The sequence below is a fragment of the Amblyraja radiata genome, chromosome 5 (assembly GCF_010909765.2).
Source record: "Amblyraja radiata isolate CabotCenter1 chromosome 5, sAmbRad1.1.pri, whole genome shotgun sequence".
Taxonomy (NCBI): domain Eukaryota; kingdom Metazoa; phylum Chordata; class Chondrichthyes; order Rajiformes; family Rajidae; genus Amblyraja; species Amblyraja radiata.
In genome coordinates, this window is record NC_045960.1 from 90,665,452 (window position 1) to 90,693,070 (window position 27,619).

At 43.5% G+C, this 27,619-nt stretch overlaps 1 protein-coding gene across 1 annotated transcript in view; it reads left to right on the top strand.

The window, feature by feature from the left end:
• The window catches only part of elp3 (elongator acetyltransferase complex subunit 3), an 80,639-nt gene that overhangs the window by 36,045 nt on the left and 16,975 nt on the right, over nt 1-27,619 (top strand). The window contains exons 10-14 of the mRNA XM_033021721.1: nt 11,203-11,396; nt 16,489-16,579; nt 17,508-17,573; nt 19,305-19,532; nt 20,838-20,919. Coding sequence (XP_032877612.1) covers nt 11,203-11,396; nt 16,489-16,579; nt 17,508-17,573; nt 19,305-19,532; nt 20,838-20,919 — 661 coding nt within the window. The remainder of the gene's footprint in view (nt 1-11,202; nt 11,397-16,488; nt 16,580-17,507; nt 17,574-19,304; nt 19,533-20,837; nt 20,920-27,619) is intronic.

The following is a 27,619-nucleotide window of genomic DNA, read 5'->3' on the forward strand; positions in this document are numbered from 1 at the left end:
CTAATGGCGGAGCTGGCGACCTCGAGGCTCAGGAGGCAGAGCCCGCCAGGACTCGCACTGAGCTCGCTCCCGTGAGGACGGCCCGGCTCGGGGCTGGAACAGGGCTTTCGTGAGGGGCTGTGACGCTACCGTGAGGACGGCCGGCCCGAGGAAGGAACGGTGCTCCCGTCGGAGTGGCCGAGCTCGGGGAGGTACGGCGTTCCCAGCCCGAGGGAGGAGCGGCGCCCGGTCGGGGCGGCCCAGCCCGAGGGAGGAGCGGCGCCCAGTCGGGGCGGCCCAGCCCGAGGGAGGAGCGGTGCCCGGTCGGGGCGGCCCAGCCCGAGGGAGGAGCGGTGCCCGGTCGGGGCGGCCCAGCCCGAGGGAGAAGCGGCGCCCGGTCGGGGCGGCCCAGCCCGAGGGAGGAGCGGTGCCCGGTTGGGGCGGCCCAGCCCGAGGGAGGAGCGGCGGCCTGGCGCGAGGCTGAGACGGTGGCAGTACTCACGTGAGGGCGATCCGGCTCGGGGCTGGAACGATGCTCCGGGGGCTGGGACGGCAGTTCTGGTGGCGGTGGCCTGAGACCGGGGTTCGGCCGCGGGCCAGCGGCTGCGTCAGCAGGACTGGTGAGCGGCAGCTTCGACCACCCCGGGCCGCGGTGTTTGAGCCGCGGGACTGTTTTTAACATCGCCCGGGGGGTATCGCCTCAGCGCAGAAGGAGAAGAGGAGGGAAGAGACTGCAGCCCTAAGACTTTTGCCTCCATCACAGTGAGGAGATGTTGGGTGGACTCACTGTGGTGGATGTTAATATGTGTTTATTGTTGTTTTTTATTGTATTGTATTGTATGTATGACTGCTTCAATTTCGTTCAGACTTCGGTCTGGATGACAATAAAAGGCTATCTATCTATCTATATCTATCTATATCTCTCATTTCCCTTATCCCTAACCAGTCTGAGAAGGGTTTCAACACGAAACGTCACCCATTTGATGGTGTCACCATTCCAGAGATGCTGCCCGTCCCGCTGAGTTACTCCAGCTTTTTGTGTCTATCTGTTTTCAATTTGTTCGGCTTTATCTACAACTAATTGAATCCTGTTGGAGCACCATCAATAGCCATCGTCACATTGAATTCAGGTGCTCTTCGAGTGGTTTTTGGTGACAAAAGACACAACCTGACTTCCTATCTTGCTCATTCCAAGCACCTGACGACTGGTTCTTATCCCAAGAGAAAGTTATAAATTCCCCTTTCAGATTTAGGGACCTTTGCTCAAGGTCAAGGTTCTTCACTAATATTATTTTCTCTTTTCCTTAAGAGTTTTATTTTGCCAAGTCCCTTAAAATGACAATATAATCAATTGCCACGTCTGAAACTTGGTTAGAAATACTGTTTTCGTAACTCCTGAAATACATTGGAAAATAAAAAATACACGCAGTGTTGGAGGAATTCAGTGGGTCAGGCAGCATCTCTGGAGAACTTGGACAGGTGACGTTTCGGGTCGGGACCCTTCTTCAGACTGACTTTTTTACACCCTAATTCCATCAACTATGCTATTTGATCTAGGTCGGTAAATAATCTTTTGAATTTTAGATAGTTCCTGCTTGATTCACATTTTATTTTAACTTTTTTACTGATGTGCTGGCAAAGTTTAAATGACATGTGTGGGGCAAGTTTTTTTTTTTTAACAGAATGGTAAATTTCCTAGAATGCGCTGCGAAGAATGATGATGGAAGCATATACGATAGTGGCATTTAAGAGGCTTCTGTATAGGCATATGGATGTATAAAAAATGTAAGGATATGGATATGTACAAACAGATAAGAGTTGGTCTTGGCATCATGTTCAGCACTGGTATTGTGGTCCAAAGGACCAGTTCCTTTGCTGTATTGTGTAATCTACTCTTGGAAATGTAGTCATTGTATTCAAATTTGGGAAGTACAGAGGGAAGTGGAGGTATTCCATCATATAGCATAATGACCAGACTGTTGCAAAGGATAAATATTGGCTCATCTTAATTAGTCCTGTAAAATCTTTTGCAATTCAGTTGTAGAATCTCAAACTGTTGATACTTACATGTGAGTGGTGGAGAAATGAACTGCGAGGAGCCTGTATCTTTCACAGCAGAGAAATTTCCCCCGGTTCAGTTCAGCCCATGGAAGATGTAAGCTGTTAACTAATAAGTATTTTGTAATTCAGTGGGAGAACTGGGCGTGCCACTGGAACAGGCAGCACCCTCTTGAGCCAAGCCGTGCACAGTATATTGTTGATTATCTGCAGCTACATTCAGAGTGGGCATACTGATTTAGCTTGTCATATGAAGCTGCCAACATGAGGAGTGATGGTGGTCACAGAGGGAAATCTTGATCCTCCTTTCATTGCTGAAACACCTCCCAGTACAAACAGGAGACTCTGGGCAAGTGTTGCTTGTGTTGATTTGTGATGTGTCATGTTGCCTCTTGGCTGTTCCACTGAAGGCTGTATCCGTGTTGCAACTGGAATTGAGTTAGTTCAAATTGGCAACCAGCCCAGTTTGGTATTATAACTGCATGGGTAATGAAAGAGAGGATGACTATTAGAATAATTGGCACTGATAGAGACACAGTGAGATTAATTGAATTCTCCTGTGTTTCTATTAACCAGACAATGCTTCACATTAACTTAGGATCCATTGGTTAATATTAATAAGACAATAAATTACTATTGTATTATTTTAGAACACAGAATAAATTTACTGGCAATTTCTGAGATTACATGTGGTATTCACAAAGGTGCAAGAAAAACCCCACAGAATATGCAATGCTAAATTACACACTCTAAATTACATCTTTATTGATTGTAAGATGCAATGTGAAAACAGGCCATTCGACCCACTGAGTCCATGCCGACCATCGATCATCTGTTCACACTAATTCTATTATCCTACTTTTGCATTCATTCCCTACACATGAAGGATAATTTACAGTTGTACCCGGAAGACCCTCAAACGGTCACAGGGAGAATGTGCAAACTCCACACAGGCAGCACCTGGTCAGGATTGAACCCAGATCTCTGACACCGTGAGGCAGCAGCTACACCGGCTGTGCCACTGTGCAGCCCTATTTAAGCTATTAGTTACAGTGCCCTCCATAATGTTTGGGACAAAGACCCATCATTTACTTATTTGCCTCTGTACTCCACAATTTGAGATTTGTAATAGAAAAAATCAAATGTGGTTAAAGTGCACCTTGTCAGATTCTATTAAAGTGTGGCACCACAAAAGAGTATTTTTATACATTTTGGTTTCACCATGTAGAAATTACAGCTGTGTTTATACATAGTCCCCCCATTTCAGGGCACCATAATGTTTGGGACACATGGTTTCACAGATGGTTGTAATTGCTCAGGTGTGTTTAAATGCCACCTTAATGCAGGTATTAGATTAGATTAGATTAGATATAATTTATTGTCACACAGCCAGGCTGGTGGAAATTTGGGTTGTCTGCAGCGATACAATAATAAAGAACACACAACCACAATAAAACTGTAACACAAACATCCACCACAGCATTCATCACTGTGGTGGAAGGCACAAAATTTGGCCAGTCCTCCTCCATTTCCCCCCCGTGGTCAGGACCAGAGTCCAGAGTCAGTCCAGGATCGGCTCTTCCTCACCGGAGACCGCGGCTTTAAGTTGTTGTAGGCCGCAGGCCGGCGGTCAAGATTTGAAGTCCCCGCCGCAGCCAGAAGCACCATAGACTGCAGGGCCGGCGGTCGAAACTCCCCTCCAGGGGTGATGGTAAGTCCATGCCGGACCCGCGGTAGAAGTCGGCCGCGGACCGGCAGTGATGGCTTCTTCTTCCCCCGGGTCCCCAACGTGAGATCCCGGGCTGTAGACGCCGCACCAGCTGGAGCTCTGCAGACCACGGCTTCAGGCTGCGACTTCAGGTTGCCGGCTGCCCCGTGCCAGCGAAACGGAGCGCTCCCCTCCAGCGAGCCCCAGCGAGGGTCGCCCGCTCCACGCCGAGAGTCCACGCTGCGCCCGCCGCTGAAGCCCCGGGCGCGTCTCCGGGAAAGGCCGCGTCGATCCTTGATGTTAGGCCACGGGGGAGGCGACCTGGAAAAACTCGCCTCTCCGTGGAGGAGGCGACCGAAGCGGTTTCCCCCTCACCCCCCCACACCACCCCCCACATAAAACACACAAGAAACATTAAATACAGACTTTAAAACATACTAAAAAAAAAAAAAAAGTTGAAAAACCGACGAGCTGCATGACATGGCTGCTGCCAGAGCAGCGCCCCCACTTACTATAAGATACTTGTAGGCGGAGCACCAAGGTAAATTCCTTGTATGTGAATACTTGGTCAATAAACTTACTTACTATAAGATAGTAAGTAAGTAAGTTTATTGACTAAGTATTCACATACAAGGAATTTACCTTGGTGCTCCGCCTACAAGTAACAACATGACATACAGTGACAGTTACGAATGACTCCGAAAACACTAAACATTAATAATAAAACATTAATGATAAAACACCGTTGATCAAGCATGTGAACCAACAAAATACCAGATCAAAGGGAGGTTACAGATTTTTGGCTGTTGAGTAGAGCAACTACTCGTGGATAAAAACTGTTTTTATATCTGGCTGGGGCAGCTTTGACAATCCGGAGTCGCTTTCCAGAGGGAAGTGATTCAAATAGTTTGTGGCCAGGGTGTGAGGGAGATGATCTTGCCCGCTCGCTTCCTGGCCCTTGCAGTGTACAGTTCATCAATGGAAGGAAGGTTGCAGCTAGTCTTTCCTCCAGTCTTTCCATCACCTTTGGAAACTTTTATTGCTGTTTATCAACATGAGGACCAAAGTTGTGCCAATGAAAGTCAAATAAGCCATTATGAGACTGAGAAACAAGAATAAAACAGATAGAGACATCAGCCAAACCTTAGGCTTACCAAAATCAACTGTTTGGAACATTATTAAGACGAAAGAGCACTGGTGAGCTTACTAATCACAAAGGGACTGGCAGGCCAAGGAAGACCTCAACAGCTGATGACAGAACAATTCTCTCTATGATAAAGAAAACCCCCCAAACGCGTGTCCGCCAGATCAGAAACACTCTTCAGGAGTCAGGTGTGGATTTCTCAATGACCACTGTCCGCAGAAGACTTCATGAACAGAAATACAGAGGCTACACTGCAAAATGCAAACCACTGGTTAGCTGCAAAAATAGGCTGGCCGGGTTACAGTTTGCTAAGAAGTACCGTATTTCCCGACATTGAAGACTCTATTTGTTACCCAAAAATAAGGCACGAAAATGTACATCAAGAACGATGTTGCTGTACTGAGGGATAGCCAAGTCTATCCCTCATTGCTGGCAGATGATGGGAAGCGGCTGTAAAAGGACTGTGCCGCTTGGGGGGGGGGGGGGGGGGGAATAGTTCCTTTCACAGCATGTAGGGATTCTGGAGGAGGGAAGTTGCTTGGGTGGCTGCGAGTGGCCGCCGGGACTGGACAGTGGAACCAGCCTCCACCTTAGTGGCTTCTGCCGGCCTGCCCACCAGCCAGCCACGGTGTCCTTCGGTGTCCCAAACATTACGGTGCCCTGAATTGGGTGGAACTAAAATGTGTAAAAATGGCCTTTATTAAATTCTGACAATGTGCACTTTAACCACATGTGATTTTTTTTTTCTATTACAAATCTCAAATTATGGAGTACAGGGGCAAATAAATAAATGATGGGTCTTTGTCCCAAACATTATGGAGGGCGCTGTGCATACACCCAAAAACCTAGTCATTAACTTGGCACAAATATCTGGCATACTCCTTTCTCAAGTTTGCATGCCTCTGCAGGTTTCCTTCTGTTTTCTATTTACACAGTGCCTCTCAATTATATTAATTCTTAAAAACCTGCAGACACTATCTCAGTATTGACTATCTTAAGGTCAACAGAAATTTCCCCCAACTCGATAGTTGAAGACAAAAGATCTGGTTCACAACGCCAACTACAACATTTGTTCCATGACCACCAAATCCATCTCCCTTCCTTCCTATTTTGAGGCTGAGGCGGACTGTTCACTGGTACTATATTTGATTAAGAAAAGCCTTGCAACATCCATCTGCACAGTCATTAACACTGCATCTGGAAAAAACTCCAAAACATGACGAACTACAAAAAGCAACCCACCCCCACACCTGACAGCGACAATCAGCTTCCTGATACACTCAACTTTTTCTATGGGAGGTTTGAGCAGGCACCGGCTCCACCACCATCTCCCCCAGACCCCCTCCCTCCCCCACCTTTTACCATCTACGAGGAGGAGGTGAGGAGCACCTTCAGGGGACTTAAGAGGAATAAAGCCCCCGGCCCAGATAACATCAGCCCCTCTGTTCTCCACCACTGCGCTGTGGAACTGGCAGGGGTTTTTACCAACATCTTCAACATCTCCCTCTGTCAAAGCTCAGTACCCAACTGCTTCAAAGAATCTATTATCATCCCGGTTCCCAAGACCAAGACCATCTCCAGCCTCAATGACTACAGACCCATTGCCTTGACATCGGCAGTCATGAAATCATTTGAGCGCATCATACTCAATCACCTGAAAACTGTCACCACTCCACTCATGGACCCATACCAATTCGCCTACAGAGCCAACAGGTCAGTTGAGGACACCGTCAACTTAGCAACTCATCACATCCTGAACCACCTGGAGTCCGCAAACACATATGCCCGCATCCTGTTCATGGATTTCAGCTCGGCATTCAATACAATAAACCCGGCTATACTGTTTAATAAATTATTGGACATGAACATTGATCCATGCATTTGTTACTGGATTCACAGCTTTCTCTGGAACAGGAAACAGAGGGTGAGGATCAACAATAATACATCCTCCCCTCTGTTCCTCAGTACAGGCACACCCCAAGGCTGTGTTCTTTCACCCTGGCTTTTCTCTCTTTACACAAACCAGCTCACATCCCACCACAGCTCTGTCAACTTGTACAAATACGCGGACGACTCAACAATCATAGGTTTCATCACCAATAACCAAGAAACTGAATACCGTGCACAGATCAACCAAGCAGTGACCTGGTGCACAGACCATGACCTCTCACTCAATTCATCAAAAACAAAAGAACTCATCATCGACCTCAGACGCCAGCCACCCCCCAAAACTCCTGTGCTCATCAACGGTGAATCCATCATCATCACTGACACTTTCAAACTCCTTGGTACCCACATCAGCAACAATCTCAAATGGAGGACAAACGCAGACCACATTTATGGAAATGCCCAGCAAAGACTTTTCCATCTTCGGCAGCTTAGGAAGTTCAGATTAAGGCCTCATCTGATGCTCTGCTTCTATACAGCCATTATTGAAAGCATCCTCACTTCATCTATCACAGTTTGGTTCGGCAGCCTCGACTCACTCTCCCGGAAGAAACTACAACGCATTATAAACAGAGCTTCCAAAATTATTGGCTTACCCCTTCCATCACTTGAATCACTCTACCATAAACGGACACTTCACAAAGCCCGCAAGATCATCACTGACCCCACTCACCCTGCACACTATGCCTTTCAGCTACTGCCCTCTGGGAGGCGTTACAGGTCAATTGCCTCCAAAACAACCCGTTTCAAAAACAGTTTCATTCCTACCGCAATTAACTTTTTAAACTCCGTACGGTGAGGAAATACGAATAAGCGTGGCCCTTATGTATTATGAAATGTGTCTGTTTGTATGTATATCTACGTTACGAGTTGAATGTTTGATGAAATGTTGGAACCTGTATCGAGCTGTACTGAGAACAAATTCCACCAGCCTGGCTGTGTGGTCATTAAAAAAATACAATACAATACAATACAATATTGTGACCTTTATAACATTACCATTTTTCCTCTGTGTTACGGTTCTTTTGCTAAAATCCTTAGCCATCCATCCCTATGTTACCTCCAGATTTGACTATTCTTGGTAGGCTTGTCCCATTCTGCTCTCGATATTCTCTAAATCTCTGATTCACAGTTCCAGTTTGCACTAAGTCCTGTTTACTGACTGAATGCATTTTGTTATACAATGCCTGAATATAAAAATGATTATTCTTGTGTATGAATCTCTTGGCATCCCTACAGCTGAAGAATCTGTACTCCAATTCTGATTGGACCCAAATTACATTTTTCCCCTCTGGTTGACTTTGCATTTGTTGTCAAGGATCAAAGCTCTGAAACGCCAGTCCTATACTAATCCCTCTGCTTCTTATAAACTGTTGATTCATCCCTATTTGGCATTTTGTTTTTCTTTAACACTTGTCCTATATTGATACTTTTTTTGCAGATAATATCGACAGCGAGTATTTATAATATAACACTAATATATAACTATAATAATGGTTTATTTAGACACATCGTTCTGCTATGACGCATGTTTCCATACCATGAATTGGATATAATGCAGTTGATGAATTGGGAAGCACTTTGCATTACATGGATTAAAATAGCTATAATGCAATTTCGATGGGAAACTAGAAAAATAAAGTTATGTTGGAAATTGACCAACAGTAAAAAAAAAAAGCTGTCTTAAATGTTTCCATTTAATCTCCTTACAGTCATCAGATACTATTGCTCCTTAAGCCCCTGTCCCACTTGCTTCAAGCATACGGTGGTCAAGCCCCTCCTGAAAAAACCTAACCTCGACCCCACCATGCCAAGCAACTACAGACCTATTTCAAAACTGCCTTTCCTTTCAAATGCCCTTGAAAAGGTAATTTTAAGTCAACTTATGCCTTACCTTCACCGAAATACTATCTTGGAAACTTTCCAATCAGATTTCAGGGCTCACCACAGCACAGAGTCTGCCTTGTTGAAGGTACATAATAACCTACTGCTCACTGTTGACTCCGGCGACTGTGCAATCCTGCTCCTTCTCGACCTCAGCGCAACATTTGATATTGTCGACCACACCATCCTAATTGACCATCTCCGGTACGGGGTTGCCCTGAGCTGGTTCATCTCCTACCTCAAAGGTAGGAGTTTCTCTACTAACATAGGCAACTCTTTCTCCTCCCCAGCTAGCCTCTGCTGCGGGGTTCCACAAGGTTCCATCCTTGGCCCCATTCTCTTCTCCCTGTATATGCTCCCCTTAGGCCGTCATTCAAAGGCACGGCATTTACTTCCATTGCTATGCAGATTATACACAACTCTATCTCCCCCTGAACCCCAAAAAATGATCAAATCTAAACCTTATCCACTGCCTCGAGGATATAAAGTGTTTGATGGCCCAGAACTTCCTCCAACTAAACGAGAGTAAGTCTGAGGTTATCCTTCTCGGCCCCTTGGACTCAATCAAAATGATAGCAGGCAGCCTTGGAAGCCTTACCCCATTACTCAAACCTCACGTCAAAAACCTTGGCGTGATATTTGACTCAGCATTGAAATTTGACAAACAAGTCGATGCTGTGTTAAAAGCTAGCTTCTTCCAGCTTCGGACGATAGCTAAAATAAAACAATTCCTCCAGTTTGACGACCTCGAAAAGATCATCCACACATTTATCTCCTCCCGCCTAGATTACTGCAACTCCCTTTACACTGGCATCAACCAATCTTCCCTGTCCCACCTGGAACTGGTCCAAAACGGCGCAGCGAGACTCCTGACAGGCACCCGAAAAAAGGGACCACATCACCCCGATCCTGGCCTCTCTCCACTGGCTCCCTGTGTGGTTCCAAATAAATTTCAAGATACTTTATGTCTACAAAGCCCTTAACGGGCTTGCCCCCACCTACATCAAAAGTCTGCTTACCCACCACACCACCTCCAGGTCCCTCAGATCGGCCGACTTGGGGTTACTGAACATCCCGCGGTCTAGGCATAAGCTCAGGGGCGACCACGCCTTTGCGGTTGCAGCTCCTAGACTGTGGAACAGCATCCCTCTTCCCATCAGAACTGCCCCCTCCATCGACTCCTATGTCAAGACTTAACACTCATCTTTACTCTCAAGCCTTTCTTGACGTCCTCTGAGAGAGGGCTATATGTATGTATTTATGTAAGTACTTAATCTATGAACCAATGTTGTATAACGTTAGTACCTCCACCAATGTAAAGCACTTTGGCCAACGAGAGTTGTTTTTAAATGTGCTATAGAAATAAAAGTGACTTGACTTGACTTAGACGTTTTTTTCGGCGACTACAGGCGTCTAGACTGTGCCACCTGTATGGTCACGAGTAGTCTCCTCAAGTCGCCTAAAGAGTCGTAATGTTTTTCTGGTCGCTGCTGGATTTTGAAATGTTCAAAACTTTTCAGCAACTGTGAGCTTGATGTAGCTTATTTTCTCTTGTCGTAGGTGCTGTCGTAGGTTGTCGCCAGTGACGTTGGTTGTCGCCGGGTGCTGACTTCGATGAATTCCATTGGTGACTACCTACGTCAACTGGCAACAGGTACCGGCGACTGAATTGTCTTCAGTTGTCGCGGACAGGGTCATTGCTTGTCGTAGCTTGTCGCGGGTGGACTTTGGTTGTCGTAGGTTGTTGCCTGTGTGGTCGTAGGTTGTCGTAGGTGTGGACGTCCTAATGGGTCGCCGGTTGTCGGTAGCTTGATGTCGACTAGGTGGTAGCTTGTCGTGGGGGGGGGGCGGGGATCCAGACGCCGCTTTTTTGGCGACCTGCTACGACTGTAACAGTCGCCGGCAGTCGCCAAATAAATCGCCGAAGTGGGACAGACCCTTTATGTTTTTCAGTTTCACTGCAGGTGGTCATTGAAATTCAAGAGTAATCACTTCCATTGACGCTTGTGCAATGGGAAATAATGTAAAAAAGCAGCCTTTATTATTTTTAGCATGTAGTAACAAAAATAAACTCATGGCTGTTTAAATATTATTATTTTGGAAAATCCTGCAAAAAAAGTAGATTTGTTAATGTAAGTCTGAAACGCTATCGGCACCCCCTAATCACCTTTCCCCCATTGACACAATTGTCTTTACAATACGCCCTTCTATAATGCAAATTTTCTTACAAATGTAGATGTTGTCTTATAGCAGAACAACCAGTGTAACATGTTAAACCATTGTTTCACTTTACAGTTGAACTATCAAATAGCTTAATAAAGACAGATTTTAAGAAGCATTTTGAGTTGCACCATCTCTGCTCCCTCAACCTTGTGTGCATTGTCCTCTGAGTCAGGGCGGTTTGCAATAGCTTAACAGGGACTGGACATACGGACTACGTTAATTCCTTTCCCAGGGATTTACTGTGTTTTTTGTGTTTCAGGAATTCTTTGAAAACCCTGCTTTTCGCCCTGATGGTATGAAGCTGTATCCAACACTAGTGATTCGTGGCACGGGACTTTATGAGCTGTGGAAGACTGGCCGATACAAGAGTTACTCACCCAGCACACTGGTGGATTTAGTGGCTCGCATTCTCGCGCTTGTACCCCCATGGACCCGCGTATATCGTGTTCAGAGGTACATCGTGGCAACAGCTTTCATTATCCTACTTTAGAGAAAGGTGGTTAGTTTTGTATGGGCAGTTTATTTTCTGGAGATATTAATATGTAAAAATTGAACTGCAATTGTTGGATGTAGAATCCAGTCAAACTACATTGTAGCGGGTGCGTGAGAGAGCCCGGAATGAAGGCGAGGAGCCAGGCAAATTCTGTAAAGGCTTTAATGAGCACAGCACACTACTCTCCGCTTCAGTGAGAGACTGAAGACAAGTCTCGCGCCAAAAATCCCTGCTCTTATCTTCGTAGTTGGGAGCCTCCCCGGACCAGTCGGAGGAAACTAGCCCCAGTGTGGCCATCCCAGGCAAACATGCGACGAATCTGGCTGGCCGCCGAAGCAGTCACTGACGGCCAGCCCACACCTTTCCCGGGAACGTACAGGGCTGCCGACACTGACGAGCTGCAACCCCCCAGCGGTGGTGATAGTAGCACCAGCTCCCCCTGCTGCCGTTTGTAGAAACAGGTGGAGGTGCGGGCTGATCCGACCACCAGCGACCTCTGGTGGCGTCCAAAGGAATTGACGGCAGGCCACGCTGGGACGACGTGCCGGTGCCCAGGTGCGCAATGGCAGCCGGATCCCGCTGCTGAGGCCGTTTAGGCACAGCGGAGACGCAGTCAATTGAAGCACCGACCTGCTGTGCGCCCCCCCCCGGTGCCATCGGGAGGATCTCCAGCACATCCAGGGACTGCTGACGGGCCATCCAAAGTTGATCGGCGCGCTCGCCCACCGACTGCATGTCGGTGAAAGGGTCGCTGGCAAGCTGCAGGCGGATGTCCGATGGGAGCTGCTGCAGGTGGGCATGTTTAAAAAGAAAACAAGGCTCGTGGTCGCCCATAAGGGCCAGCATATCGCCCAGCAGGGCCGAGGGCCAGCGGTTACCCAGGCCAGTAATCCGCAAGATTTGGGTCGCCCGCTCGGCCTCGCTGAGGCCAAACTTACATACGAGTAGGGCCTTAAGGGCCTCATATTTATTAGCCACCCGGGGGGTGCGGAGAAAGGGCTTAAGCCATTGTGCAGAGGCCTGGTCGAGGGCGCTGATAATATAATAGTATTTAGTTGTATCTGCCGTCACACCCCGCAGTGCAAACTGTGCCTCGGCCTGGTCAAGCCAGATTTCGGGCACGTCGGTTCACAGGGTACGCAGCTTCAGCGCAATGGCGTGTTGATCGGCAGGGCCCAAGGACGGTTGACCGGGTTGTGCGTCCTGAAGTACATTCTGGTCCATTGCGACTTGCGACAAAATGTTGGAAAGTTGAAATAGTAATAATATTCGGTTAGATCTTTTAGTGGTCAACTAATGTGGCTCAAGTCTTCTTGGGTGCTCCTCTATCTCAACATCCAGTTATTTGATACGGGTCTGGGGTGAAGGTGATGTGATGCTCCTTGAATGTTTCTTGCTTTGGTCATAGTAATGTTCTAACTCCTGGAGAGTGGTTCCACTAAGTCCATTGTCACTAAGCCCATCATTTATTTATTTGCATCTGTACTCTACAATTTGAGATTTGTAATAGAAAAAATCACATGTGGTTAAAGTGCACATTGTCAGATTTTATTAAAGAGTATTTTTATACATTTTGGTTTCACCATGTAGAAATTGCAGCTGTGTTTATACATAGCCCCGCCATTTCAGGGCACCATAATGTTTGGCACACATGGCTTCACAGGTGTTTGTAATTGCTCAGGTGTGTTTAAATGCCTTCTTAATGCAGGTATAAGAGAGCTCTCAGCACCTAGTCTTTCCTCCAGTCTTTCCATCACCTTTGGAAACGTTTATTGCTGTTTATCAACATGCGGACCAAGGTTGTTCAAATGAAAGTCTAAGAAGCCATTATGAGACTGAGAAACAAAAATAAAATTGTTAGAGACATCAGCCAAACCTTAGGCTTACCAAAATCAACTGTTTGTAACATCATTAACAAGAAAGAGAGCACTGGTAGCTTACTAATTGCAAAGGGACTGGCAGGCCAAGGAAGACCTCCACAGCTGATGACAGAAGAATTCTCTCTATAATACTGAGTTGGATGATCAGCCATGATCATATTGAATGGCGGTGCAGGCTCGAAGGGCCGAATTGCCTACTCCACCTATTTTCTATGTTTCTAATAAAGAAAAATCCCTAATATCCCCAGGAACTGCCCAAGATCCAAAGCATACCACCCCATCTGTGAAACACGATGGTGGGGGTGTTATGGCCTGGGCATGTATGGCTGCTGAAGATACTGGCTCACTTATCTTCATTGATGGTACAACTGCTGATGGTAGTAGCATAATGAATTTTGAAGTGTGTAGACACATCCTATCTGCTCAAGTTCAAACAAATACCGGAGGTTCATTCTATAGCAAGACAATTATCCCAAACATACTGCTAAAGCAACGAAGGAGTTTTTCAAAGCTAAAAAATGGTCAATTCTTGAGTGGCTCTTTATATTAGCACCTTAACTTTAAGCTGCATTCACAAAATAATTAACTTTCTAGCTCTTCCATCGATCCCAGTCTCTTCCTTATGGAATATGGTGTTTCTTCCTTGGAACAAAATGCACAGCTTCGCACTGCACTAAATTGAATTCTTTTTTTGCCACAGTTTTTACCCGTTCATTTAAAATGTCTTTATCTCTTTGCAACTTACTGCTTCCATATGGCTTTTGTTTTCATATCATGGGTCTTTAATGCATCAAAAACAATTTAAAGAAATTTAATTTCCACATGACATAATGAGATAGAAGGGTGCATTGCACCCACAGTAATGACCAAGAATTGCACAGTTAGCTGGGTATTTTGTTCTTTAGGGATTGATAAATATATATATATTATACTGGCCATAAAGCAATCTGTTGACGAATGATCATTGTATTCTGTACTGTGAATCGTGCTTGAATTTTCTTTAAACCTAATAGAATATTGGTCCTTTGAAAAATAGAAATTATTGTCACTGTTAAAATGGACTGCGTAAAGAATGATATTCCCATACCACTTGCAGCATTCTAAATGTATTGGTCTCCTGCTCATAAATTGCCACCTTTCTCTGATGTATGTATATTAAAGTAAGTCTGTTATTATGTCTCTTGTATTCAGTGTCTTTTGATCCATCTGAACTGGCATTTGGGTCACCATTTTTTCAAGTACATACGTGATAAAGTAGCTGTTTCATGGAAGGTCATTATTTCAGTTCTGTGTAAGTTTTGTATTGACGATTTGAAATAAAACTCATTGCTGAAGGTGAGCAATTGCTGTGACACTTGTGAATCTTGATGTAGATGTGGAAATCACAGGAGAAATCAAGCCAAGGGGATGTTCAAACTCTGGTACAATAAATGATAGATATTAAGTGGAGGAATATCCCAAACCTTCACTCCCGCACCACCCCCTCATCCTCCTCCATCAATTATTACAATGATTCCCTCCATCTACTTGTAGTGATGCTGATCAAGCTTATTCTGTAGACTGAACATTCCCTTCCTGGGATTGCTGTCATTCAAGATCTCTACTCTGGTTTAATGACCTGTGTTGTGGGTCAGGAGGCGTTCAGATATGGTCTCCATTACAACACCTGAAGCAGCTCTTTCTGTCTCTGTTCTTTTTCCTCCATTGTATTTCAGCAAACACCCTCATTTACCTCATTTATATCATCTAAATGGAAGCACGTCTTCTTCCACCATTTCATCTTACAGTTTTTTTCAGACTTTGACTGTTACAGTAAGTTCTGCTGTAACATGTTTCCATAGCACACATTGGATATAATGTGATTAATGAATTAGAGAATACCATTTGCATTAAGCGGGCCAAATTGATGATAGTTGTGTTCATAAGAAACCCGTGTTATAGACACTTGTTACTTTGGAAATTGACTATGTACAGAAAAAAGCTGCCTTGAATTTGAACTGTATAGGAGGGAAACCCCATTTCCATATAACTTCCACTACATATTCTGACACCACTGTCTCTTAAGAACATTGCTGCTACTTTAACTGCAGGTGGCCATTGAAATTGACAATCGCTTCTTTTAACAATCATGCAATGATATTCTATTAAACAGCTTTTCATATTTTCGCTTGCAGTAACACAAATAAACTTTTTGCTATTAAAAAGATCTTTATTTTTGAAAATCTGGCAAGAAAAATAATTGTTATTGTGAGTTTGGTGTTTAGCCCCTAACCCCCTTTCCTCCATTGACACAATTGCCTTTATAACATGATTTTCTACAATACTGGTTTCTTAGCAACACAACTATCATGTTATAGAGAACTTCTAGTACATGCTACTGAGACTGAAGAAGTATTGCTGTAGTGTAACAGAATTTCAGCCAATTTGCACACAGCAAGATCTGACAAAGGACAAGATATCTTTGTTGATTTAGAGTGATACATGTTGCCAAGGACAACAGAAGAGATGCTGGGCCATTCTTTAAAATATATTCTATTTATACATCTTGGAGATGATAGGGCCTCTGTTTAACTCATTTTTGTTTTTCTAAAAACAGCATCTCAAATAATGCAGTCTCTTCCCAGTATATGGAACTAAAATGCACTGGATTACAGATGCTGAATCCCTGAGTGAAGCTCCATAAACTTCTGGCAAATGCAAAAGGGATCAATTGAGCCAAGATATGGGTTCTTTAAATTTCAGCTGGGCACCTGCTCTGTAAATGCTAGTAAACACTGATGAATAGAGGAGGCATCCCTTTATTTAATTGCAGAATCCTGCCAATGCTTGATATGAGGTGAGGAATAAGCCTCATCCATGCTGCTTGGTTGTTGCAAAAGATAAGTATGCTTAGATTTCTGATTCCTTTCTGTCGCTCCCTGTCGTCTGAAATAAGATCAGAAAATGCATGATACAGCCAACAAATCCAGCAGTTTATGGCGAGAGGTTTGACATCTGACAAGTGCACAGCTCCTTGAAAAGACCACAGGCGCTGCTGCCTGCTCTGAATATTTCCAACATTTACTGGTTTTATCGAAGACTGGAAAATTTTGTTTTTACCTAATAGATTGAGCAGTAGATAGTATGATGAATATGTGTATGTAGTGAATAATTTTGTATTTGTTATTTGCAGAGATATCCCAATGCCTCTGGTCAGCTCTGGGGTGGAACATGGAAATCTGCGGGAACTATCCCTGGCCAGGATGAAAGACTGGGGAACTGAGGTACGGCAGAGAAAGGACATTTTCTCTGATTTTATGAATGATTTTATGAAGATGTATCAAAATGTGTCACATAATAAATAATTCAATAACATGTCACCACTCGGCAAATATTGCTTGTTAAAGCTTGCAAAATTGTTGCAGTGTGCGACAGGCTAGATGCAGGGAGTATGATATCCCTGGTTGAGGTACCTAGGAGCAGGGGACACAGTTTGAAAATAAGTGATAAACCGTTGTGGATTGACATGTGGAGAAATCTTCTCACTCAGAAGGTGAATCTTTAGGATTCTCTTTGCCAGAGGATCTTAAGACTATAAAACATAGGAGCAGCATTAGCCCATCGAGACGACTCTCCCATTCGTTCATGACTGATCTATTTCCCCCCCTCAACCCCAATCTCCTGCCTTCTCCCCTTAACCTTTGACACCCTTCCTAATCAAGAACCTATCAATCTCTGCCCAATGTCTTGGCCTCCACAGCAGAATGTGGCAATGAATTCCACAGATTCACCATCCTCTTACCAAAGGAATTCCTCCTTATCTCTAATGCAAAGGTCCATTCTTTTATTTTGAGGCTGTGCCCTCTGGTCCTAGACTCTCCCATTACTTGAACCATTCTTTCCACATCCACCTTGCAGGCATGGCCATTAAGTTAATTCAAACATTGATTGTTACTGGTTACAGGAGTTCTACTATAATGTGTGTTTACATAACACAATTGGATATAACACGAGTGATGAATTAGGGACCACTTTTTCCGTTACACGGACCGGAATGGTTATAACATGATTTTGATCGGGAAATGGAGAACAACTTAAATGCTAGTTCGGAAATTGACAGAATAAAGCTGCCTTGGATTTGAATAGGCAATTCTTCAGATGTGCCCACTGTTTACACCAGAAATGTGTTGATTTTGTCTGTACTGCTTTCAGTGTCGAGATGTTCGGACAAGAGAGGTTGGGATCCAGGAAATTCATCATAAAGTCCGACCGTATCAGGTAACTATAGCTCTTGATATGACATGGTGCTCTCCGAAATGTTCCCTCCGCAGATGCTGCCTGACCTGCTGAGATCCTCCAGCTACTTATTGTTTTAACTCGGGTAAATTATGTTTGCGCTCACCTTTTTACCCGAATTACCTGTCATCAGCTCTCTGTTTTACCTATGTGGCAGAGAAGGACTCGGGGACTGAATTGTGGATAGTCAAACTTTGTTCAAGTGGGCAGTTTGCCTACTGTGTTATTCAAGGTAAGTTTGATTAATGCTGCATGAGCTACACTGCTAAATTTATTCTGTATAAGCCTGTGCCAGATGCCATTTGTTCAGTCTTCTAGAATCGTGGGCAACACCAATGAGAGGATAAACAAGAAGGATATTGTCAACATAGAAAGTAGGTGCAGGAGTAGGCCATTCGGCCCTTCGAGCCTGCACCGCCATTCAATATGATCATGGCTGATCATCCAACTCAGTATCCTGTACCTGCTTTCTCTCCATACCCCCTGATCCCTTTAGCTACAAGGGCCACATCTAACTCCCTCTTAAATATAGCCAATTAACTGGCCTCAACTACATTCTGTGGCAGAGAATTCCAGAAATTCACCACTCTCTGTGTAAAAAATGTTTTTCTCATCTCAGTCCTAAAAGTTGTGGGAAGCTTTGCCATTACTGCTTGCAGTAGTTCTTGGAAGTTAGAGTAAACTGTTAGGCACTTGCTCCCCATATCCTCCTCCCATCCCTTCCTCTCCTCTTTTACCCATGGTACATTTCACTATTTTATTACTTTAATTACGTTCAGGTTATCAGTTTAAAGTCCATGTTCTCTCAGGATGAAAGAAAACAGTTTAAGTGATAAAGGAGCATCGAACTCTGACTGAAGCTGCAGGGCTGGTTCAGCTGCTGCTGCTGCGCATCTTTTATTTCTGTTCTAACTTTCAATTGTCAATCCTCTGGTGGGGAAAATGTTCAGCTGCAGCTCACAGATAAGGAGTGAAGTCAAAAAGGAATACTGCCACCAAACAGTGATGGGCTCTGATGATCCCGAAGGGATCCCAGTCAGTTAAGGGGAAGAAACTATCTGTTCCTGGGAGCATAATTGGCCTGAATTCATTCATGAGTAGCTTGGGTAATCAGGCTTTTGTACCATGAGTTGTCAGTGATTTATTAGTATTTAACCCATTCAGCTTTCTCCAACTATTTATTGTTTATCTTGCATCCCTTTTGTTCATTTATCATCACGCTGCACCCCAGCTTATTTTTCAAAGGAGTTTTAGAAGCTATCTTACTATTGCATTAGATTTATAGAAGGTAACAAGTGATTGATCAAGATACCTAAAATGCCAGGATTTGATGGGATAAATACAGATAAAATTAGTTCTTCTGGTAGCCAGAGCACGGGACAAGGAGATACAACCTGCGGAATGCACAGTAGCATTTCATGATTGAAGCTGTGATTGTGTTACTGTTTAAGAATATTAAGAGAGGTGGGAGGAATAAAATAAAATAAAGAGATGCACAAAGGAGCAGGCATATGGATTAAGAAGATAATCACCTTCACATACTCAACAGGTCAGACAGACCATCTCTATGTTAGGATTACTATATTCTACTTCATGCCACATTGGACAAATAATGGTTTCTAATGATATGGCCATCCACCTGTTGTGGGAGGATCTGAAGGTGATTAATTTAATAGTCTGATCACATTTTGAGTGTATGATTTTATTTTTCAGGTGGAACTGGTGAGAAGAGATTACGTTGCAAATGATGGCTGGGAAACGTTCCTGTCATATGAAGATCCTGAGCAAGACATTCTGATCGGATTGCTCCGCTTACGGAAGTGTTCTGAGGAAACTTTCAGGGCTGAGTTAAAAGGAGGGGTCTCTATTGTGCGAGAGCTTCATGTTTATGGCAGCGTGGTACCTGTTAGTGCAAGGGATCCTTCCAAATTCCAGCATCAGGTAAGAATGAAGAATGTGGGTGGCTTTAATCCCATAGAACTGACTGCAGGTACAGGTGGTCTGCTATAAAAAAAAATGATGTGCAGAAAATGGTTATTCATTGTAATGCCAGGAGTGTGAGACAACTTTAGTTGTTGGGATTCAAGGACGTTTTCCAGTATCTGTGGTTCCCAGGACAGTATCCTGGGCCCAATCCTTCCATCCTTGGTTCAGAGTGGGGATGTTGACAATGTTAGTATTCACTTGCAATTTCTCAGAAATGAAGCAGTCCATGCCTCTATGCAGCAAGGTCTGAATGACATTCGGGTACGAATCAAGATATGGACAAGTTACATTTGTAAGTCCCAAGATGTGATCATCTCTGGTAACAGCAGTTTCTGCCACTTGCCCATAACATTCAATGGCATTGCCATCACTATCCCCCTTCCACAGCAGCCACCACTCATCACTAATCAGAAACTTAACTCTGCTGTCCTGTGACTCACCACTTCATTCACCTTGAGGGCACGAATCAGGAACATGATGAAATGCTGTACTTCCTTGGATGAGTGCAGCTCCAACAGCACTAAAAGTTAACCTCCAGGGCAAAGCAGTCCCCTTGATAGACACTCCATGTACAACCCTAAGTATGACCACATTTGCAGTGAAAATGAATTCCAGTTCCTTACCAAAGCTTCTACCACACCTACCAAAACCATAACCTCTACCACTAGGGTAAAAACAGCAGGTGTGTGGAAGACCGTACCTAACAACATTGTGAAAGGACCTTAACAAAAAGAATTAACTGCTTCCAGGAAAGTGGCTCACAAACACCTTCTCAAAAGAAATGAGAGATGGCATTAAATGCTGTCAATGAGATGTGCAAACTGTAACTAAATAAAAAAAGTGACCCTGTCACATGGTAGACTGACATTTTTACTAATATATTGGATACTTATTAAAATGTATCATTAAACATAGAAACATATTAAGTTGAAGAATGCTCTGGTTTTCATCTCCAGTAAGGAATTCTTTAATTTACTTTAAGCAAATCCCATATTAGATTTACTGTAACGATGTCCAGTATCTGGTGAAAAGAGTGAACAAAAGATAAAGTAAAAGAGAATGAATAAACATTTCTAAAACACAAATGTAAAAGATTAACAGAAAGGGATAGCAGAATTGTGATTTTCCAACTCTCATTCAAAGAGCTAGCATGGATCTTTTGGGCTGAATGATCTTGTCCGCTCTGATTCTGATGCCAAGTTCTCCAGAAGACGCCTTTGCTTAGCTTCAGTCCTGTATTCTGTTTTTCTCCCCCATTAGGGTTTTGGAATGCTATTAATGGAGGAGGCTGAACGGATTGCTAAGGAGGAGCATGGATCTTCCAAAATTGCAGTGATTTCAGGTAATGTTCACTTTCAGTCCTCAAAATGTAGTATATCACAATATCACATGGAACATCTCCAAGTTTGTGGATGACACAGAGATGGATGACAGTGTGAGCTGCGAGGAGGATGCTATAAGGCTGCAGGGTGACTTGGATAGGTTGAGTGAGCAGGCAGATGCATGGCAGATGCAGTATAATGTGGATAAATGTGAGGTTATCCATTTTGGTGGCAAGAACAAGATGTCAGATTATTAACTGAATTATTTCAGTTTAGGGAAAGGGGAAGTGCAACGAGACCTCCTTGTACATCAGTTGCTGAAAGTAAGCATGCAGGTACAGCAGGTAGTGAAGAAAGCAAATAGCATGTTGGCCTTCATAGCGGGAGGATTTGAGTATAGGAGCAGGGAGGTCCTACTGCAGTTGTACTGGGGCCTGGTGAGACCGCACCTGGGTTATTGTGTGCAGTTTTGGTCTCCTAATTTGAGGAAGGACATTCTTGCTATTGAGGGCGTGCAGCGTAGGTTCACCAGGTTAATTCCTGGGATGGCGGGACTGACATATGATGAAAGAATGGGTCGACTGGGCTTGTATTCACTGGAATTTAGAAGGATGAGAGGGAATCTTATAGAAACATATAAAAATCTTAAGGGATTGGACAGGCTAGATGCAGGAAAAATGTTCCTGATGTTTGGGGAGTCCAGAACCAGTGGTCACAGTTGAAGGATAAGTGTAGGCCATTTAGGATTGAGATGAGGAAAACCGTTTTCAGCCAGAGAGTTGTGAATCTGTACAAATCTCTGCCACAGAAGGCACTGGAGGCAAATTCACAGGATGTATTTAAGAGAGAGTTAGATAGAGATCTTAGGGCTTGCGGAATCAAGGGGTGGGGGGGGGAAGCAGGAACAGGGTACTGATTCTGGATGATCAGCCATGATCAGATTGAATGGTGGTGCTGGCTCGAAGGGCCGAATGGCCATAGCACCTTTTTTCAAAGTTTCTATTTCAGAGATTGCTCTCACATTCCAGTACCAAATTTAATTAGTATGCTATTTTGTTCATTCTTTCTGAATGTAGTTCCAGTTGAAAAAACAGCAATCCGAGCAATCAATGGGAATAAGAAAGGTTATGAAGGTCGCTGACATGAGCAAGGCAGTCACCAATACAATTTATTGCTCCCTTTGTTCTTACATTTTGGCAAGCTGGCTGCTGCATTGAGGACAGCTGGTGAGCAGCAGTGCTGACGTGTCCCACGCATTCTTGGAGTCACCACCGTGTCCTTGAATAATTCCAAATTGTACAAAATTGAGCGGTGGGATACACTTCGTCTCTGCCCTTTCACCTTTTTTTAAACCATTGTTGGCAAATTTAGCATGGTCCCATTCATTTGTATTTGGTTGCAGTATCTCAATGGTTTCTTTACCAAGGTGCAGTGAAATGCTTTTTTTGCACACAGCTCAGCTTGACTATCGCACAATCCCCCGGTTGGTACAGAATGTACAGAATAGTCTTTAAGCAAGAGATGCTATTTTACAGTCTCAGCTGCCGCTGGCCTCAAGGGCCTGTTGCAACTCTTGCATCCATTCTGGTCGTCCCGCAAACCGTTGTCCCTTTCCTTGCTCAGCCCACAGGACTCCTTTTGCTGTGCATGGCTCACTTGGGCCTCGCAGGCCTCCAACGTGCAAATCAATCTGATGTTGAGGTTACGATCAGATCAACAACGACAATTAAATGGGGGAGTGGGCTTGAGGGTTTACTGTTGCTTCATCTGTCCAATGTGCAATAAAATTAAAATAAATATTCTTTAACAAAAAATGTATTACAGGATATGGACATCACTGTCTGCCCTTAATTCTTCCTGATCTAAAGAATCAGTTAAGTGTTGAGCACTTTGAGGTTTTGGAGTTGAATTTAGCCCAGGGTGGATAATGACGCCAGATTTCTTTCCTTCCATGTGTGAGAGAGAGGCAGGAATGAGTACCACAGCTGTGCTGTCTGCATCACACTCGGGAGAAAGCATTTGGTCCAAGTACAATTGGGGACACTGTTCGTGGTGTTGGTTCATTAACCCAGTGGCAAATTTGCTTTTGCACTGTCATTACATTCTGAAAGCTGACATTATCATCTTGGTACCGGCTGTTCTGTAAATTATAAAAGACTAAAGGGAATCGGTAGTGAGCACAGTACACACCAAAGGATGTTGGTGGTCTCATTATACCTACATGAACATCAATGTAATGTATATTGTGATTCTAGTAGAGAAGGAAGCAGCTTGTACTAATTCGACTCGTTGCTGATTGCAAAACAAAGCTATTTACATTTGATTAAATATAACTGTGTTCTTGGAGAGACCTCAGTGTCGTCATACGACAGAATGAACGATTATAAAGAAATACTGCTTTCTTGTACACATATACATTGGAATTGTGTCCCGTTAAATTCAAAGAACCATAGAGCCTTATAGTACAGCAGACTATTTGACCCACTACTTGTGTCAGTTATTTGAAATAGATGAAATTTTGTTTTACTCAAAATTCTCACCACATATTACCTTTTATATCCCATCCCCTCTACTACTATAAACAGTTTAACTTCATTTGATGTTGCAAAACCATTCATTTTTCAAACTTTTTCACTCATGATCTCACTTCCATCAAAAAATTAATTCCTGTTTAAGTCCAACATACCTGCTTTAATTTGAATGAACTTCCATCTACTCTAAGACCTTGATATCCTGTGATGTGATGCCCAGAATCAGAAACAAATGTCTTAGACAATAAACAATAGGTGCAGGAGTAGGCCATTCGGCCCTTCGAGCCAGCACCGCCATTCAATGTGATCACGGCAGATCATCCCCAATCAGTACCCCGTTCCTGCCTTCTCCCCATATCCCCTGACTCCGCTATCTTTAAGAGGCTAATCAAGCTCTCTCTTGAAAGTATCCACAGAACCGGCCTCCACCGCTCTCTGAGGCAGAGAATTCCACACTCACAACTCTGAGAAAGTGTTTCCTCGTCTCCATTCTAAATGGCCTATCCCTTATTCTTAAACTGTGGCCCTTAGTTCTGGACTCCCCCAACATCGGGAACATGTTCCCTGCCTCTAGCATGTCCAAACCCTTAATAATCTTGTGTTAATATCTTAATATTGTTGTGTGGGAAATCTGGAGAGAAACTCTAATCATCTCGATCTCAATCATTAACTCGTGCATTGATTTCCACAGGCTCACAATCCTCACTGTAGAATTTTCTCGTACTTGCATTCTCTGTCTCGATCTACTTTTATGGGTTTTTTTGTCATTGGCTTCTAGGTCTCCTGAGCAATTTCACCTCTCCACTCAATCTTTTATTCACCGTTAGCTGTGTGTCTTAATTCTCGTATAAAGCTACCATCATCTAGGATACCACATACTTTGCCACAAAATGTCCTTGCTCCAGTGATAATGCCTTTAATTTCTCCCATTGTGATTTACCATTTGTATTTGGATAGCATCCTCAATTCATTGTACTCAATTAATATTCTGGAACTGGTTATCGGTCATTTTTAGCACAATAGTATTTTAGCTCATTCTCTGCACATAGTCTGGACAGAGTGCAACAGGGAATAGACAGGCGACGCTTTCTGGTTGTGACTTGTCTGTCTGGAGACGGGTCCCAACCCGGAATATTGCCTGTCCAGTCCCTCTACAGATGATGCCTGACCCCTGGGTTCCTCCCTTTGCTTCATACAGATCATAATTTTTCAACAATCTAACAAAGCATTGCTCCATGATTAATAGCTCAAGGTCTATCAGTTATTTCCACTTGTCTTATTTGTAAAAAAATCACAGTAGTTGTTTCAGCCTTTTTTACAGAGCTTTCCCCCATGTGATCCTTGCATTGTCAGATCAGATACTGTACATCTGACAGTCACTGTGCCGGTACAGTTTCCCTAGAGCCCCATAATTGAAGGATGCTACCTTAATGTCAGGAGAAAATAACATCATCCCTGACTTAACTGCATTTATTAGCTATCTATAATCAGACTGATTGGTAGTGCAATACTACTTGTTTCCCTCCCTGTTTATTCTCTCTTCATAACCTTCTGCCACAGAGTCAAAGCATGGAAACAGGTCCTTCATCACAACTTGTCTATTCCGACCAAGATGCCCCATCCACGTCGGTCCCACCTGCCTGCGTTTGGCCCATATCACTCTAATTCGTTGCTATCCATGTACCTGTCAAAATGCATTTTATTTGTTGTTATTGCGCCTGCCTCAACTACCTCCTCTGGCAGCTCGTTCCATACACCCACCCCTTCTGTGTGAAAAAAGTTGTCACTTGGGTTATTTTAAAATCTTTCCCCTCTATCTTGGGTCTCTTGTTCTTGATTTCCATCTGGGTAAAATATTTTGTCCATTCACACTATCTATTCCCCTTATGATTTTATATGTTTGCCTACTTTCTAACTACCTCACTTCCCCACACTCTTTCCCTTCCCTTCTACATATGTAGCCCAGCAGTGTCTACAACCCATCCTAATTTCCAAACACCTATACTTGCAGTCAACTGAATATAAGATCACTTACCCCTAACATCCAACAAGCCACTATCAGCCTTCATTGTCTTTGTAAAACCACCTATCCCATATGCCTAGCCAACCACTGTCAGCCTTCATTGTCAATTTTTTCCTCTTTTTCTTTCTCGTTTATCATATTGTTTACAGTGTACTAAGTTTACATATTCCGTTCTGCTGCAGCAAGTAAGAATTTCGTGTTCTGTCTGGGACATATGACAATAAAACATTATTGACTCTTGGCTCTTGACGTTGGGGTGATTTGATTGCATTTGTGTAGAGGTCATTGATCTTGCACAAAAAATGTATCCTGCCGATTCGAAGATAAATTCTTTTCGGTGCAACGTCAATAACTGCGTGAATAGTTGCGTGGGAAATCTAATTTAGTGCACACCCGAGGGTGAAAGTTAATTGCAGTTTCATTTATGACAAAGCTGAGTAAGAGATGTTAACTATTCCGAGATCGGGGGAAATTGAATGAATTTTGCTTTGGTTCTTTTAGACGGGGGAGGGGGTAATGAAAATTGTCCATCAAGTTTGTGCCACTTATTTGCTCCTTGCCTCCACTCCTTGTAGGTGGTGGTAACACAAGCTGAACGGTGGTGTGACACTGTAGCAATCAATGCTGTCTCGGGCCACAAATTCTATTTTTTAATGAAAATGTTTGACCAAAGCAGGGAGTGAATGAATATATCGGTTTTTAGGAGAGATTCATCAAGATAATTCGGAAAAGGGGAAGATCCTAGAATTAAGATGTGTGTGGCAGAGTAGATAAAAGTTGCTGTCTGATAGAAGTTTACAATTTTACAGGCTGGGAAGTGATGGTTTCCCCAAGAGTTAGATTTGGATCAATTACTTTACCGTTAATTTTTAATAACCTAGAAATATTGGTGAGCAATATTATAAAGTTTGCAAATGGTATGAAACCTGCCAGAATAGTAGATGGATATACATTTTAGGATTACTATAGGCAGCATGGTGAAAAGAACAGAAGCATAGTGGATAATAATGTGGAAAACCATATCACATCAGTCACGATTTTAAAGTGTAGGTGAGCAGAGAGAAACTGTTCTTGTCTTCAGAGATAGGGCAGTGCCTTTGGTTATGAACTGTCAGTAAAAAGGTCCAACAAAGAATGAAGATAGAGGGAAGAATTTATACAAGATGAGAACTGCAATAGCCAGAGCAATAAAGAGTAATACCAGGAAGGATCAGATAGAATGTTAACTTTTTTGGAGTCTCTGATCTGTGATGCTATTGAATATAAACTGGTCAAGTTTCAAAGCGTGGCTGGAATATCTCGTCTTGAACTTGCTAGAATCTTGATGATTGATACAAATACATCTATTGATGCTCCTGAACACATCATCAGTGATGTAACCTGGGGTCATTGGATGTTTCGGGTCTTTCAACATCAGACACCCTCTTGATGTAGTATACTCAGCATTTCAAACGCATTATCATTCCCATCTAATTCACTTCCTTATGCAAGGCCTTCTGTTGTGCAGAGCACAAAATGCAAGCTTTCCTCTTAATTATTTTTCCATTCTTCAGTTTTTAAACAATTTAACTGGGATTTTGTGCTTAATTCTCTGATGTATGACTTGCATCTGATATTCTGACTGACAAAAATAAGACTACTCAAAGCACAACCGATGTCCAAAAGAAGGGAACATTCCCGACTATAGCTATACACTGATCTAGCCTAGCTCTGTCAATGCTGCATCCCTTTAGTGGTGCCTTTGTCTGTATTTTTGCAAACCCTTCTGATCTCTGTTCTTCTGCATCATCTCTTCTCACAAGATAAAAGGCAGTAGATAAATGTATGTTCTACAAGGCAATATAACATTGTGTGACCACCAGGAACAGGCAGATGTGAAGAAAATGGCAAATATTGCAAGGAGGAGGTAAGCAGTGCCACATTGATTAGAGAAGAGAAATAGGTTTGTCATTGCTGGCATTAAAGTAGGAATATGCAGTTTCCAGGACAGACACAAAATCTATGGAGGACTTTTACCTTGATAGTTCTGGTAAACTTTTTTTCATGCACTGCCTGGAATATTGCTCTAGTGATTGAACTGTTTGCATCACTATGATGCCCTTGGTCTATCTGTGCATCTCTTGTGGTCACAGACAGTTCTGCTCTCTTCATTACTGACTGTGTGGG